The sequence below is a fragment of the Sebastes umbrosus genome, chromosome 7 (assembly GCF_015220745.1).
Source record: "Sebastes umbrosus isolate fSebUmb1 chromosome 7, fSebUmb1.pri, whole genome shotgun sequence".
NCBI lineage: Eukaryota > Metazoa > Chordata > Actinopteri > Perciformes > Sebastidae > Sebastes > Sebastes umbrosus.
The window spans coordinates 22,670,661-22,683,646 of NC_051275.1; the positions used below are offsets into that span (position 1 = coordinate 22,670,661).

The 12,986-nt window shown below is 40.7% G+C and overlaps 1 protein-coding gene across 4 annotated transcripts in view; it reads right to left on the minus strand.

The window, feature by feature from the left end:
* hip1 (huntingtin interacting protein 1) overlaps positions 1–12,986 on the minus strand; it is a 60,577-nt gene that overhangs the window by 23,561 nt on the left and 24,030 nt on the right. For 3 of the 4 annotated variants that reach the window (XM_037775775.1, XM_037775776.1, XM_037775777.1), the window contains exons 2-8: positions 9,499–9,562; positions 8,304–8,446; positions 8,023–8,079; positions 6,401–6,481; positions 4,429–4,505; positions 3,266–3,327; positions 1,183–1,323 (exon numbers count right to left, since the gene is read on the minus strand). In XM_037775775.1, coding sequence (XP_037631703.1) covers positions 1,183–1,323; positions 3,266–3,327; positions 4,429–4,505; positions 6,401–6,481; positions 8,023–8,079; positions 8,304–8,446; positions 9,499–9,562 — 625 coding nt within the window. Of the gene's footprint in view, positions 1–1,182; positions 1,324–3,265; positions 3,328–4,428; positions 4,506–6,400; positions 6,482–8,022; positions 8,080–8,303; positions 8,447–9,498; positions 9,563–10,065; positions 10,124–12,986 lie in introns of those variants that run through there. The other variant, XM_037775780.1, reaches the window with a different exon arrangement.

Consider the following 12,986-nt stretch of genomic DNA (forward strand, 5'->3'; position numbering starts at 1 on the left):
TATACTATATATTCTCTTCACCATATTATCATCATCATGGCTTCCCAATTTAGTATTTCTTGAGATTTTATTGGCATATTTAACCTCCATTCTGTCTTTATTTCTGTCACAGTAGAGCACTGCATCATTGACGCTTGTATCAATATTTTCTAAAGTAATTGTTTCAGGCCCCAAAATAAAACTATTGACTGGAGCTGCAACGATCAAAAAACATTAACCACTGTGTATCCTGATAATCGATTAATAGTTTCCCTAATTTTTTAAGCCAAAATCTCAGATCTTGTGCCGAACAGTCAGTTTCGGACTGTTGGTCAGATAAAACAAACAATTTAAGGACATCACGTTGGGCTCTGGATATTTGTTTTTCACTACTCTGTGACCTTTTGTAGAGTAAATTAATTAATTGATAATAAACATATCTGTATATACAGTATAAATTATTAATTAATTATATATCATTTATAACATTCATATTTTTATTTTATTTGTCCCTACTGTTTTTGTGTTTTTAGTCTTTAATTACCTATTTATTTAAAAATAAATTTAAAATGTGTATATATATATATATATATATATATATATATATACAGTATATATATGAATTAGTCACGTATTCGTCTGCTGATTTCTAATAGCAGGACTTGAAGCTCTGCTCTGTGAAATTTAGCTTTTTTACTCTCAGGTGACATTTTTTGTGAATGAAACTTGTCCACAAATGAATGGGAACCGTATTCATCAGTTTAGGGTGAATTGATAATGCATTAACATGCACCTCCCTCATGAACAGGTGACATTCATCAGGTTGAAGTAAGACAGTTTGGTGAATCCAACTTGGAAAACCCGTATAAGCAAACTTTACACAAAAGAGTGAGAGAGATTTGGGATAAAAATACTGATTTGATTGACTTCTGATTGAAGAGTTTTTTTTTTATTTTTTATTTGCACCTGTTAACAAGTTAATTTTAGCGTGACAGCTCAACTCATGACCACTGATTTCTAGCTTTGGAATAAAGTTCATAAACAATGACTACCTGCCCTGTGTTGTATATGAATAATCACAATATCTCCCTTTAGAAGCACAATATTTATATCTTGACCAGCACTGAGCAACCTTTACTGTGGTACTACTTCTACTGAGCCTGTAGTTGTGCAGTTTGACCAACAGGGGTGTGCGTCACTCACAGGAGTGCAGCTTAAACAGCAGCTTGACGGTGTAGTCGTACAGGTGGCTGCTGTCCAGGATGACTTGGATGAGGGGCGCCAGGCGACACTGTCCAGCCGCCGTCACTGACACCGACCGGGACATGTCTAGAGAGCTGAATACTGGCGAGGGGAGAGAGAAACACAAACCCGATCAATAGATGTATTCACCAAATCAATATATGCCCCACACAGAGTCTTGTGAGCCCATCAGGTATCATCACAAACACACACATCAGCGATTATTAATGTTAGTTCTGCACGAGGCTCACCAATCATAAATGTATCATGTTGTTCTACTAAAATTAACTAATAAAATAGTTGAAAGCAGCACACAGCTCACTGTTGCTTATTGAAAAAAGGGCAGGAAGAAGGTTTAAAGTGGAGCAGCAACCTGAACACTACCAGGATTGTCTGCCTCCATCATTACGCCCCTCTTTCATTTCCCTGCTGCCACCCTGCTCACTCCAGCCCCGAGGCCTGGAGACACTCTGTACACTGCAGAGGTGTGGTTTCCTGCACAGCTAGAAAACACACACACACACACACACACACACACACACACACACACCCCTGACAAACACACAACACACACATACAGGGACACTTCAGGCCCTTGGATGACGTGATGCTTCTAAAATACACCACAGACCACAGGAGGAAGCTGACGAGGGCTCTGAGACTTGGGTGTGAGGTGACACCCAGAGGGACCAAGTCATTGTTTTGCAAATCAAAAATAAGTCTCAAGTCTTTGCACTCAAGTCCCAAGTCAAGACCCAAGTCAAGCCAGACAAGTCCCGAGTCAAGTCCCAAGTCAAGACAGACAAGTCCCGAGTCAAGTCCCAAGTCAAGACAGACAAGTCCCGAGTTAAGTCCCAAGTCAAGACAGACAAGTCCAGAGTCAAGTCCAAAGTCAAGCCAGACAAGTCCCAAGTCAAGACAGACAAGTCCTGTGTCTAATCCCAAATCAAGTCCCAATTCAAGACAGGCAAGTTCAGAGTCAAGTCATGTGAGTCGTGTCTGGACAGTACTATGTTTTTGTGTGTATTTAGACGAATATCAGATCACAGCGTCAAACTCATAGAAAATAGGAAAAGTTTGTCCTGAATACTAACAGAGATATGGTTTCTCTAGAGAGGACGAAGAAGAGGAGGAGGAGGAGGAAGAGGAGATAATATGATCATCAGGACGCAGAATGAAGAGCATCATACATAGAAACAAGAATGTAATTTCCTCCTGTTCATTTATGAATGGGAGTGCACAGCTTTCCCAGCACTGAGCTCCTGGCCGTCTATTTTTAGTCCCGTCCATACTTTAAGAGACTTTAACCCAGGATGACTCACTCAGACAACAGCAGGACGACCGTCCAGTATCTAACCACTAATAGCTGTCAGTGTCTATTTCTGTGCACCATTACGCACAGTGCACCTATCAGTCGGACTGCGTCTTCCTGTCTGTCAAAGTGCATCATCAATCCGTGTGTGTGTGTCATGGATGTATTAAGAGAACTGGATACAGCGTTGGAGGCGGGGCCCCCGTTCATTCCTAAGAAAGTTGCTCAATAGCGCATGAAGCCTAAATGGCTCGACTTCCGTCTGGAAAAGTACCCGGATCTTGGGCACATGGAACGCGCGCAGTAGCGTCCGCTCGGACATGACTCGGTCACAAGGTCCCAACGTCTCACCGTCGTCACGGCTTGCGATCCAGCCTCAGTCTGGGTCTCATTCACATGAACGGAGGAAGGGAAATAGCTCTGGATTCGGCTATTAGTTCATTTTACAACTTTAAAAACGGAATTTTTTAAATAAGGGTTATTTAGGTGTTCGTACTGGGAAGTTGATTCACCTCAAAAAAATTATCTGCTGAGTTAAAGATCTCTCTTTCCCAATGTAAGTCTATGGGAAAAAGTATTTTTGGGCCCAATGCCTCACTTTACACGGAAGTTGCAGTACCGCCGTTTGGCCACTACGAAAGTTGGGATCGACGACCGGCGCACTTCCAGGGGGCTCGGTGTGTGTGTGTGTGTGTGTGTTACAGTGTGAGCAGTCAGGCCAGAATAACTTACCACCCAGGAAGAGGTTGAGCTCACACTCCAGGTAGTCAAACATCTCTACTGTCAGCTGGAAGCTACGAGAGGGGAGATACAGAGAGAGAGAGGTGAATGTTTTTACATTATTTCAGCAAACACACACACGTTTCATAGTGTCAGTTGTAAATCCGATCAAGCAATCACATTGATGTAATTCCTCTATTTCATATACCAACACCACTATTGCTTCAAATAAAATGATCCTGCTCAGATTCTTCTTGTTTTTCTCGATTCAACACCATTACTTTAAAATACTGGATAATTTCCTTCCCGCATTCTGATTGGCTGAGTCATGGTCAAAGCTGGAGTAAAATACCCAAATAATGAAAAACTGTATAGTACAATGGGTTCCGACTATGGGTGAAGCAATATACAGGTACTAACTATAACCTGGATATTTAAAAATGAAATATTGATATTATGTTATTCCCTTTTTCCATCTTTTCCCAAACTTTTTCTTTTTCTTTGTGAAACATTAGATACTTTTACCTCTTCAGGCCTCTGAAAATCTAAACTATTAAACAATCTGAGAAGGAAAAATCCCGTCTCTGGTTGAACCGCTCACATCTCGTTAAAGCCGTAACCTCTGATGAGCAGTTGCTGTTGGACATTCGCTTGTTTTAAAAGAGTGAGAAGCCAAAAACCACTGGCATAGTAGTTATTAAAGCAGGTAACTGTAGCAGCCTCAGAACTTAACTGCTTGGAGGGAGACTAAAAAATGCAGAGCCACTGATGAAAGGAATTTAATGAAACCTTTGCTCTCCATTTTTTTACTCCATCTCCTTCTAGGCCTTGTGATTTCACGACAGTGTGGAGAATAAGCTTTGATGAGAGAATGAAATGCAATTATGACTCTCAAATTAATCAAAATTCAAAACACCATTTGAATTTCTAAACAGTTTTTTTTCTACTAACTTGTGCTGAACAACACCTCTAAAATCATCACGATGAATACGTTCTTGTGGCTCTGGAGCATTCATTTATGATTAATGTATTCATGCAGTAAAATTTAATTTCACACTTTGGTCAACACGGTTGGAGACGTAACACTGGAGCTCATTAATATCTGGATCCTGGGGCCTGGCCGGCAATAACCACAAAAACAATAAGAAAAGGCAGCAGCAGCACGCCACACTCACAAGTTGTTGACGTCGTTCTCCCCCGCCTCCTCGAGCTGTCTGTTTGACATCTGCAGGTTGCCGGGGAAACGGGGGTTCTGAAAGAGAAGACGACAGGAGGAGGTTCAGCGTCCTGACGTCCATCTGAGACGAACACGTGACCGTTGTTTACAGGCACAATCTGATGTTTATAACCATTAACATGTTGGAATAAGTACATTTACTCAAGTACTGTACTTCAAGGAACAGTGTGTAACATTTCAGGGGATATAGCAGAAATGGAATATAATATTCATAACTATGTTTTCATTAGTTAATAATCACCTGAATCTAAGAAGTTGTGTTTTGTTAGCTTAGAATGAGCCCTTCATGTCTACATAGGGAGCGAAATTTCTCATTTCATCTTGAACCTCATGGCAAGATGCCTCCGTTTGGTTGTACATATCTTACTCTAGTTTTGTTTTGTTTGTTTGTTTTTTCTCTTTCTTTTCTTTTACTACTGTTTATGCTTGCCTGTGAGTTAAATATTTTTTGTGTTATGTGTTCTTTGTTTGTTGTTTTGTTTCGCTTTTGAAGAAGTCTCTGAATAAGCCTTCCAGGCTTCTTTCCTCTCCTGCACTGAAATTACTGTTTTCTCCTATTGTATCTATCTTATATCAAAATAATTGTGCATAATTAAAAAACAAAAAAAACGATTTGCTGAAAAAGTCTTTATGAAGCTCAGTAAAGCAGAGGGGAGCTGCAGAGTTGGGTGATGATTCTCTGTGGCTTCGTCACTATGAGCAACACACAAGTCATGTGATCCATCGTTAATATTAAAAAAATATTGATTAGAGCAGCTTCAAGTAAAGGATCTGAATATTTCCTACAGCACTGCTGGCTGGCAAGTCTTTGACTCCTTCAGGTAAATGTATTGTTTGGACTTTGAACTGCTGTGTCTCGCTAGTTGAAGCCATTCAAAACAAAACCCTGGCTCTGAATCAAACAGGCTGTTACGCCTGATTTACATAAAACTGCAGCACTAAAATCTGTGAAAACCGTTCTTGTTTCTCTGCTGTCAAGAATTATTTACAGTTTAATGGTGGGCAGGTGTGAAGACTCCAAAGAGACAAAAAAGATCCAGCTGCAATCATTCAGTTTAGAAAATAATGCTTAAATATTTCAATGGGCCCTGCCGGCCCCGTCCACAGCAGTACATTGTTTTGGTTCTGTGCGGCAACTCCTGTCTGCTTCTCCAAGCTGGGGGCGTGCCGACCGTCATCTATCGTAGGTAATACACTGACTATGGATAAGTACCTCATACAACCCCACTTCATAAAACACCCAAACTATCCCTTTAATGCACCATATTTCTATCAAAATAAGAACATATGCAGTAGATAGTGATTATCTAGTAAGTAAAAATGCTCCAAGCAGATATTCTCTTTAGTTCACCAGCTCTTTGCTTTGTTAAAAGTTAACATGAGACTGTGTTTACAGGAGCTGATTGTTGATTAATTGACCTTCATCTATTGTGTGAGGACAGAACTGTGAGCTCAGTGGTTATCTTAGACATTACGTGAGGCTCATAGATCAACCTGCATGTTGATGTATAAGCGACAAATTTAGCAAATACAGGGTACAAAGGTGTCAAATAACAGTTGATCAACGGTTTCATCTGCCAAAGTGTCACATTACGCCTTTGATTCTCATGTTACGTCTTGGCAAACTGCCCTCTAGGACCACCCTGACCCTTGGGTTAGTCACATTATCCTTCAGCAACATCTAACCACGTCTTCCTGTGATAGCATCAACACGGCCTCACTGTCCCCGCGCCGCTCCGCTGTGCCGTCTCATAAAAAGGCTACATTACAGATTCTTGAGAGGCCATTAGTGTAAGAGCCAGTGAAGCCGGCCTCCCGCAGAGACACGCTGGCACTAAAACGAGAGCCTGAGACAAAAGATAATGAGTGATGAGGGAGACTGGCGCTGGATTTTATAGGCCAGGACTCACTTTGATGTGGAACTCCATTTTGGTGATGAGCAGTTTGAGGTAGATGCTGCACAGCTTCCCATAGCCTTCGCTCAGGTGACCCTGGGGGGAAAAAAAGAGGGGGAGGAGGAGGAGAGACACGATCAAAGGTAAGGAAATAATATTTTCTCCTCCTGCAGGTTTGCTGGTTAAAGAAAACTCAGGAATCATTTGGCGTTTTGAGGAAATTCGTTGTGGCACTTTGGCTGAAGGCAGCATACAATAAACATGAAAATAGTGAGCAGAGACTGAGCACTTTGAAGCTGCGGGGCTGAATTATACCACAGCAGCCAAAATATTCTCTCCTCCCGCTGCCCACATCCACAATCATTCAGTTCAGTTCACTCTGTGGGAAATTGTCCCCGAGTGTGGACAAAGTTGAATACGAGTAGCTATTTGACCAATTGCTTCTCACTTCCTCTTTCCTTGAGCCTGAGAGTGCGGGTGGCGATGACACAACAGGAAAGAGAGGCCACAACCCCGCTGACAGAGACCAAACTTCCTGTATCCTCTTGCCTAGTGACTTCAGCATAAATGGATTATAAAAAAACATCCAAGAATACAGAGCAGAACAGGCTCTCCACCCCAATGTTGCTTAATAAGACTGTTTTTGTTTGTTTGAGGCTTAGAGGAGGGAAGTCAGTACAGGTTTACACAATAAACCTTATGGATTTCATCAGAGGTGTCTGCATCAATACTGTGAAGAGACTTGTGCTCTGTTAGATCAATGCAAATGTTATCACCATTAATCTATACAGAAACCACGTTCAATTTTTAGCTCTGATGTGAGAAACACGTGAGAGCAGGGATTCCCCAGCAGAGAAGCTACACACTAGCAATACTACTATCTGTTGACCACAAGCAGGCAATGTGTTGTGAGCACTGGCGGTCACACTTGGCATGTTTTTACACGGCATTGTCCATCACAGGCCAAAAATGTCTGTCACTCCGACAGCAGCAGGCTGACAAGAAACAAATCATGTAATCTGATATCAAGGAGGACAGTTGGTGGCTGTACTCTGATGATGCTAATAAACAAAATACAAGCTTCCTTAATTACAATTCTCCTTGTTTTTAAGGATTTCTAATCAACACAAACTGCTGCTACGTGTTGCACTTCTTGCTACACTTAAATCATGATGTCATGGTGTTTTCCAGCTGCTGTCCTGCTCGGACAGGATTAATAAATGTCCTTGGTTCCTAGCGACATTTTAACAGGAGCTGGTTCAGTAATACAGTACCTTAAGGGACCCCTTCTCTATCATTGAGCAAACTGACGACCCCTGACTAAGTGACACATTTTATGGTTATTTCATATTATATTCAATGCATAACAATAACAGTACAGAACAACTGATAAACTGTACAATTAACCCAAATAGTGAACACAGGATGTTTGTGTAAAACGAGCAATTTAGATTAATTTTGAACAAAAAAATGTTGTCCCTATTTATCACTTAGACACAAAAACATGGGAAAACCCTTTAATCTTTTAATATTCAAAAGTTGCCAGTAGAGAAGATCAACCACAGCATAACATCCTTCTCCTTGTGACTCTATGCTGTGATGTGACCACATTAATATTATAATCTCTGTGTCCTTACCCACATCCTGCTCATATCAGTTAAATCAGCTTTGTTCCTCATGGAGTCCTTTATCACCTGGAGGGACAGCAGAGACAGAGAGGAGGGGGAACCAGATGGGGAAAGAGTTAAAAAAACATGAATCATCAGGTATGATTGACTAAATGTAGATGAGATGTGATGGAAACTGAAGAATGAATCATTAGCTAGAGTGTCTGTGGTAAACACACAAGAGTCAGAAACAAGTCCTAGGATATATTATGAGTGAGAAAACGGTTACAGTGTTTGTCATCTTTACGTACGTTTGGATGGCCGTCTCGCAGCAGCTTGTGGAAGACGTGGCAGAACTTCCAGCAGAGCACCGCGTTGCTGGAGAGAGGAAGCCGGTTGACGGCTGCCCAGAAGGTGTGGGCGCCTTTCTCATGATGGGTCCCCAAGATGCAGGGTGACGGGGCCGGTCAAGGATCAATGGGTTATCATAGTCCATGACATTTTCTGTGTGCCATTCGTCTGGCTCATGACCAATGTTCATCATCTTGTCTTTTTATTCTCTGTCACTCTGATATACTTAAAATTACTGTGAGGAACTTTTATCTGGGTATGAAACAGTTTCAATTTAATACTCATGCCTCTATATGACCTAAGCAAACGAGACTATCAGGCCGTATTACTGGGCCCGCTGGAGGGAAGGGAGGCACGGAAGAACCAGAACCAGGACTGCGTGGGACATACTGTCAGACCCTGCAGCAGTAAAATTAGGTTTTCTAAAGGGACTTTGGTGCTCGGAAACACTACTGCTTTTGTCCACAGGGACCGCCAAAATCAATCCAACATTAAAGTTCCTCATAGTAGCTTTAATAATAATCCTTTTTATTTATTTCTTTGTTTCAATCTTTACCAATCTTCATACAGAAAACATGTCTTTACAATCAGTTTAAACTGTTTTTACTGGACTTTTATGGCCAAAAGTAGCTGTTTCTCTTGATTACCACAGTTTAAATTAAGCCTTCTTACAATGTTGACAACTCAGATAATGCTTTTGGTAATTGAAAATCAAATCAAGAAACACAAATGAGCTGCTGCTGATGTGCAAGAGTCTGTACTCCTAAGTAAAAATAAGATTAAACTAAAGTGTTTGCACTGCAGACGGTATTTTTAAAAGCCAAACTGTATGTTTTTTTAATATTCAAAACCAACCCAAATTATTTCCCAAAGTTAAAAACCAAAACTAATGAGCCCTAGATATATTTTATATTTAGTTCCTGCTCTCACTGGGACTCTGTGCAGCTTTGTGTTTTGTTTCACTCATGACTAAATTAGCTCTGCAGCAAGACCACATGTAGATGATGGGGTTACACTAAGTTTGTTGTTTTGATCTTGCACTAACGTAACCCTGCAGCCATAGAGGCACAGCTCCACTCATACACACACACACAAGGAAATCAGGATAAACACACGTCTTCTCCTCACACACACACAGAGACAATATGAGGATATTCCTGGCATGCTTCTCTTTGACAGCGACCTCCTGTGTGTTGATGGCCTTATTGATGCTGACAGCCTGTGAAGAGGAGGAAAGGAAGGGCAGAGGGGAACAGAGGAGAGAAACGGAGAACACAAATCAGCTTTTTTTCACACCGCTTACAGAAGAAAAATATCTAAGAAGTGTTTCATTTTGAATGTTGACACCTTTCCACCTTTCAGAAAGTTGCTTTTTCCTTTTCTAACCACCTTGAGGAACTGGAAGCAGCAGTGTTTTTTAGTAAAAGCGTGATTGACCTATTTTCTGCAGAGTTAGTATTCAAGGCGGCAGCTGAGAGGCTCCTCTCTGCTTTTGAGGAGCTCTACAGAGGCAAACATCTGTCTCATGAAGCGACACATATGTCATCAAGTCTCTCTTTACGTGTCCCACATGCAGAACACAGTCTCTACCTTAAATTAGCAAGAAGCGATGGAGCATGTGTATCAAAGAGGGCGGGGTGATTTCTCTTCTCATGCAACAACATCGTGTATATTGTCTCTATAGAGAGAGTAGACAGAAAGCAATCACTGAAACAAACAGACCTGAGCCATTTCCTAGCCAGAAGCCTGCATTCATATTTCCGAGGAATGAGTTAGGAGGACTGTACAGACTAAATGAGATAGCACTAACGGTTACCCACGTGTGGATGATCAGGGGAGTATCCGCCTGTGCTCTGAAATCTACCGAGGAATGTTGGCCAGGCTAAAAATGAACCCCCCTCCGACTTCAGCTCAAATTAAAGGATCATCTAACTCGTCTTACAGAAACACTCAAGACTTTTGAGTTATACATGCATCCTGCAGACGGACACAGTTAAGGATTCATACTGATATGAACAGTTATACAGCAATCATGACTTTTATAAAGTTATTGTGGTAGTAGTGATTGATATTAACAGGCTGAAGTACAGCCACTAGTAGTTTTGATAGTATTGTTAGCTGCTGCAGAGTTGGTAGTGTTGACAGTGATTCCCCTCAGTGAGCTTTAGTGGTGGAGTTTATTAATTTGATAGAAAGAAAGGTAAACTGTCTGGTATATCATATATCAAAAAAATACTTAAGGAGCCATGCTAGCAGCTCTGTGAGGATGCAGATGAGATTATTACCATGTTGAACAATTTTAAGAAAGCATACTAACATTTGCTTTGCAGCTGATGGGAATGTCATTTTGCAGGTATTTGGACAAAGATCAAAGTATTCAATAGAGCTGTGTATCGGCAAGAATCTGGCAATACGATACGTATCATGATACAGGGGTTATGATTCAATATATTACAATACTGTAAGGCGATATATTGCGATTTCTTAAATCTAATTTTAGGGAAACTGTCATAGTATAAATAACACACCACCCTACGTATAAAATCGGAGTTAAAAAAAGTTTACTTTTTTATGCAATCAGAACAGAGGGATCAGTATTTACATTTATCAGTCCCTGTAACATCCAACATCATAGCACTACTTTGAGAGGGCATATCTTTGCAAATTAAATTAAGTATTGACTGAGTTAATCTTTGCATGTAAACTATTCATTAAAAATCTATATGTTTTTGAGAATCAATACAGTATCACAAAACATAATATTGACATACTCTATATTTTTGATATTCTCTTACACCCCTGGTATTCTACAAATTTAAATTCTGACCTAATGATGGCGCGAGATGAAAAGTTAAAAGAGTACTCCACCTATTTAGCATTGCACTCCTACAACATCGTCAGACTCACAATGGACAGTTATAAAACCAGAGAGATTGTCTTTTTTATACGACACATTCTTCTTCCTTATCAAAACCTGGTGCCTACATAACCCACAATGCAACTCGACCGCCGCTGATTTGTTTGGAGATCAGGAGTGTTGTGCTAGTAGCGGCAAATGTAGCCTGGAGCTGCTGGCCTCAAGCAGAGATGAGGAGCTACAGAGGTCTGGTAGGGTCACTTCTTCCTAACTCCACACCTCCAGATGTTTTTATTTTCAAACTTGTAGCCTTCATGCTGACTCAACTAACATCACTTGATTTCATTTATCAGATTTCACACAGCTCCCTCTGGAGCCTCAAATTGCTTCATACAACATTTTTTCCACATATGCATCCTCCCCAAGAGGATTCATCATCTGGGGACCTTCACATTTATTGGCAATCCATCAAATAGTTGTTGAGATATTTCACTAAAAACCACAACTGTTATCCTCATGGAGGGACTGGAGTAAAAGTCTGAGGATCACCAAAGTCGGTAGGATTCATTCTCTGGGGAACATGAATGTTTGTACAAAATGTCATGGCGATCCATCCAATAGTTGTTGAGATATTTCAGCCGGGACCAAAGTGGTGGGCCGACTGACTGACAGACGCTGACATCCATAGAGCCATGCTGCTAGCGTGGCTAAATACCCTGTACTTGTTTTCCAATCTTTATGTCCCATAGAGGTTATTTTAGGCAGCCAAACAGGAAAGCTGCATGATGAAATAAATATGAAAAAATGTTCCTGCTATAAATTCCAGGGCCACATTGTTTTTTTAGTGTTTAAACCATTTCAGATGCTTTTCAAAACAAGGTGTTCTGGAGCGACATCTGGCTGACATATCACGTTGCACATGAGAGGAAAATCAAACCATACATCTCATCCCCTCAATTCAAAATGCTGAAGCTAAAAAAAAAATAGAGCAAACATGTATTTTGTCGCTATGGTTTGTATGGTATGGTAATCATGAACCGGGAGTGTGGTGTCTGGGGGTCAGCAGAGGACGGGAGGCCTGTTTCATAATCTCACTTCCCACAGATGTCCTGAGTCTGCTCCTCCTCTTCCAGTATGTGAGCTGTCAGGACTGGAAGTTCACCGTGATGAATCATTGGAGAAGGAGGAGGAGGAGGAGCGAGTCAGGAGGGGTGGGGAGGGAAGGAAGCAGGATGAAGGAGAGAAGAAGAGGAAGAACTTCGGAGCATTGGAAGTTATCAAAAAAAAACAACACACACTGCTGCTAAAATCATTATTTAAATCTCTGAACCAGAACATCTGCACAAGGGCTGCAATTAACGATTATTTTCATTGTCAATTAATCTATTGATTATTTTCTTGAATGATCGCTCATATGTTTGGTCTATATAATGTCCAGAAAATTATGAAAAATGTCAATCAGTGTTTCCCAAAGCCCAAGACGACGTCCTAAAATGTCTTGTTTCGTCCACAACTCAAAGGTATTCAGTTTGCTGTCATAGAGGAGTAAAGAAACCAGAAAATATTCACATTTAAGAAGCTGGAATCAGAGGATTTTGACTTTTTTTCCCATTAAAAAATTACTCAAACCTATTAACCGATTAGTTGGTGATTAATTTAAAAGTTGACAACTAATCAATTAATCGTTGCAACTCTAATCTGCACCCTTATGTATCTTTAAATATGCTACCAGGTGTCGCCGACTCTTTTGGATCTAAAAATGTCCAGAGAATATTTTATTTATGAA